At 40.1% G+C, this 1,847-nt stretch overlaps 1 protein-coding gene across 1 annotated transcript; it reads left to right on the top strand.

Moving 5' to 3' along the window:
* Nucleotides 1-48: 48 nt before the first annotated feature.
* Nucleotides 49-1,528, top strand: LOC104960165 (centrosomal protein of 290 kDa-like). The gene is made up of 2 exons (XM_010788144.1): nt 49-99; nt 1,022-1,528. Exons 1-2 carry the CDS (start codon nt 49-51, stop codon nt 1,526-1,528), a joined length of 558 nt encoding a protein of 185 aa, XP_010786446.1.
* The last annotated feature ends 319 nt before the right edge of the window (nt 1,529-1,847 follow it).

Here is a 1,847-nt window from a genome sequence, read left to right as displayed (position 1 = left end):
TTCAAGCTCCAGCTCCGAACCGGCCCTGAAACACCGTTGGTGTGAATGATGTATACCAGGTATTATACAGGACTAGCAGGTATTATACAGGACTACCAGGTATTATACAGGACTACCAGGTATGTTGGTGTTCTATGGTATCGTTAATCATAAACTCTTCCTGATCAGTACATTAGATCGTAATGTTGCTCATTTTATTAGTCTCTTAAACTGTCTGATTCACAATTTAAAGTGAAGGGGATTTCGATTTGAGGTACTGTGCAGTGTGATAACTCATCAAATCAGGTTGTTAACTTTACTTTCTTCACAGTTATTAGTGAACAGGTGAGTTTATGTTAGTCATGTTTTGTTATTTTAAACAGATTCAGTAAAATGTTCAGGCGTTTCTTTAATAAAATACAGGGAAAAAAAAGTTATAGTAACATTTTGAATTTGTAATGGACATTCCAATTTCTATATAAGATAAGATAAAGAGGTAACTTGATTACTTTCGTATTGTAATTCCAATTTTCTGTAAACAATACATTTAACATTAATTTTCTTCTTTTTTGTTGAATGTATTGGATCTTTCTGCATTTTAGAAATTGCAATCCATATTGTGACTTTTTTATTCGTTTTTATTCAAATATTTTTAGCTCTGATGCTCTGTGTACAAAAACGAAAGTAAAGCAAAGTAAAATCAAATTTAAAAACACTTCTATTATAGCTCTGTTAGACAATATTTTAATGCAAAACTATATTGACATTTATGAACGACGAAAACAAAGATAACATGGGTTGTAATTTAGACCCATGCTTAAATCAGGGAGACAGGTGAAACTGTTTCTAAAGTCAACTTCATTGTCAATCTTTCAGTTTGTGTGTAGAGAATGCCGTTTCCCACAATCTCGAATACAAAATTACAAATATATATATAATAAATGTATAAAAATATGTATATTCAACACATTTACACAGATTAAGGCATCAATTAAAGCACAACAATCAAGCGTGTTTTCACAGTGTCCTCTCTCCCCCTCAGTCTCAGTCAGATGAGAAGGCCCTGATAGCGAAGCTGCACCAGCACATCGTGGCTCTGCAGCTCAGCGAGTCGGCTGCTTCGTCCAAACTGGATGCCGCCACATCTCGCGTCCAACAGCTGGAGGTTCACAAACTGCGCGCCGATCAGCGACTGGACGCCAGCGAGCGCTCTCTGTTCCTCGCTCGACAGGAGGGAAGAAACCGCTCAAAGCACCTCCGTCAGACCATCCAGTCGCTACGTAGGCAGTTCGCCGGAGCCATACCTCTCCCCCAGCAGGAGAAGTTCTCAGTGGCCATGTTTAGCCTTCAGGAGGACAGAGCAACAGCCCAGGAGGAGAAGAGGAAGGCGGAGGAGGAGAGGAAGAGGGCGGAGGGCAGGGCGGAGGAACTGGAGCTGAGACTCAGGGGCCTGGAGGAGCTCATCGCTACACTGAAGGACGTGAAAGGAGCCCAGAAGGTCAGTGTTGTTGATCTCCCACTCCGACAAGAGAGCAAGATGCTTCTTTAATGCATGTGATGTGTGTGTACGTAAGGCTTAAAGGTCACCTATCATGCTATTTCTAGGCAATAGCATAGGTCTCAGATATATAAAAATATATTAAAAACATGTATATGAAGTGTTTTGCTCAAAATACCAAACAGATCACCCATTCTAGCCATGCCTCATATCCCTCTATTTCACTTCCTGTTTCAAAAGTGCTGATTTTGGGTATAAAGCTTTAAAAAAATAAAAATAGACAAAAAAAAATAAAAAAGGGAGGGGGCTGAGCTCATGCGGGACCCGGCAGCTACTGTCTAAACTAAATACTGCCGTGATGAAACGCCAT

The sequence above is a fragment of the Notothenia coriiceps genome, unplaced genomic scaffold (assembly GCF_000735185.1).
Source record: "Notothenia coriiceps isolate Sejong01 unplaced genomic scaffold, NC01 NC01_scaffold00001320, whole genome shotgun sequence".
Taxonomy (NCBI): Eukaryota; Metazoa; Chordata; class Actinopteri; order Perciformes; family Nototheniidae; genus Notothenia; species Notothenia coriiceps.
The sequence above is the reverse complement of the archived record's forward strand: the minus strand, read 5'-3'. Positions and strand labels throughout refer to the sequence as shown.

What these genes read in the sequence shown, in the direction of transcription:
- LOC104960165 (XM_010788144.1), top strand. Translation starts at nt 49, where the DNA reads ATGTATACCAGGTATTATACAGGACTAGCAGGTATTATACAGGACTAC. An exon ending in GTATTATACAGGACTACCAG is followed by an intron (nt 100 to 1,021) that starts GTATTATACAGG and finishes TCTCCCCCTCAG; the next exon opens with TCTCAGTCAGATGAGAAGGC.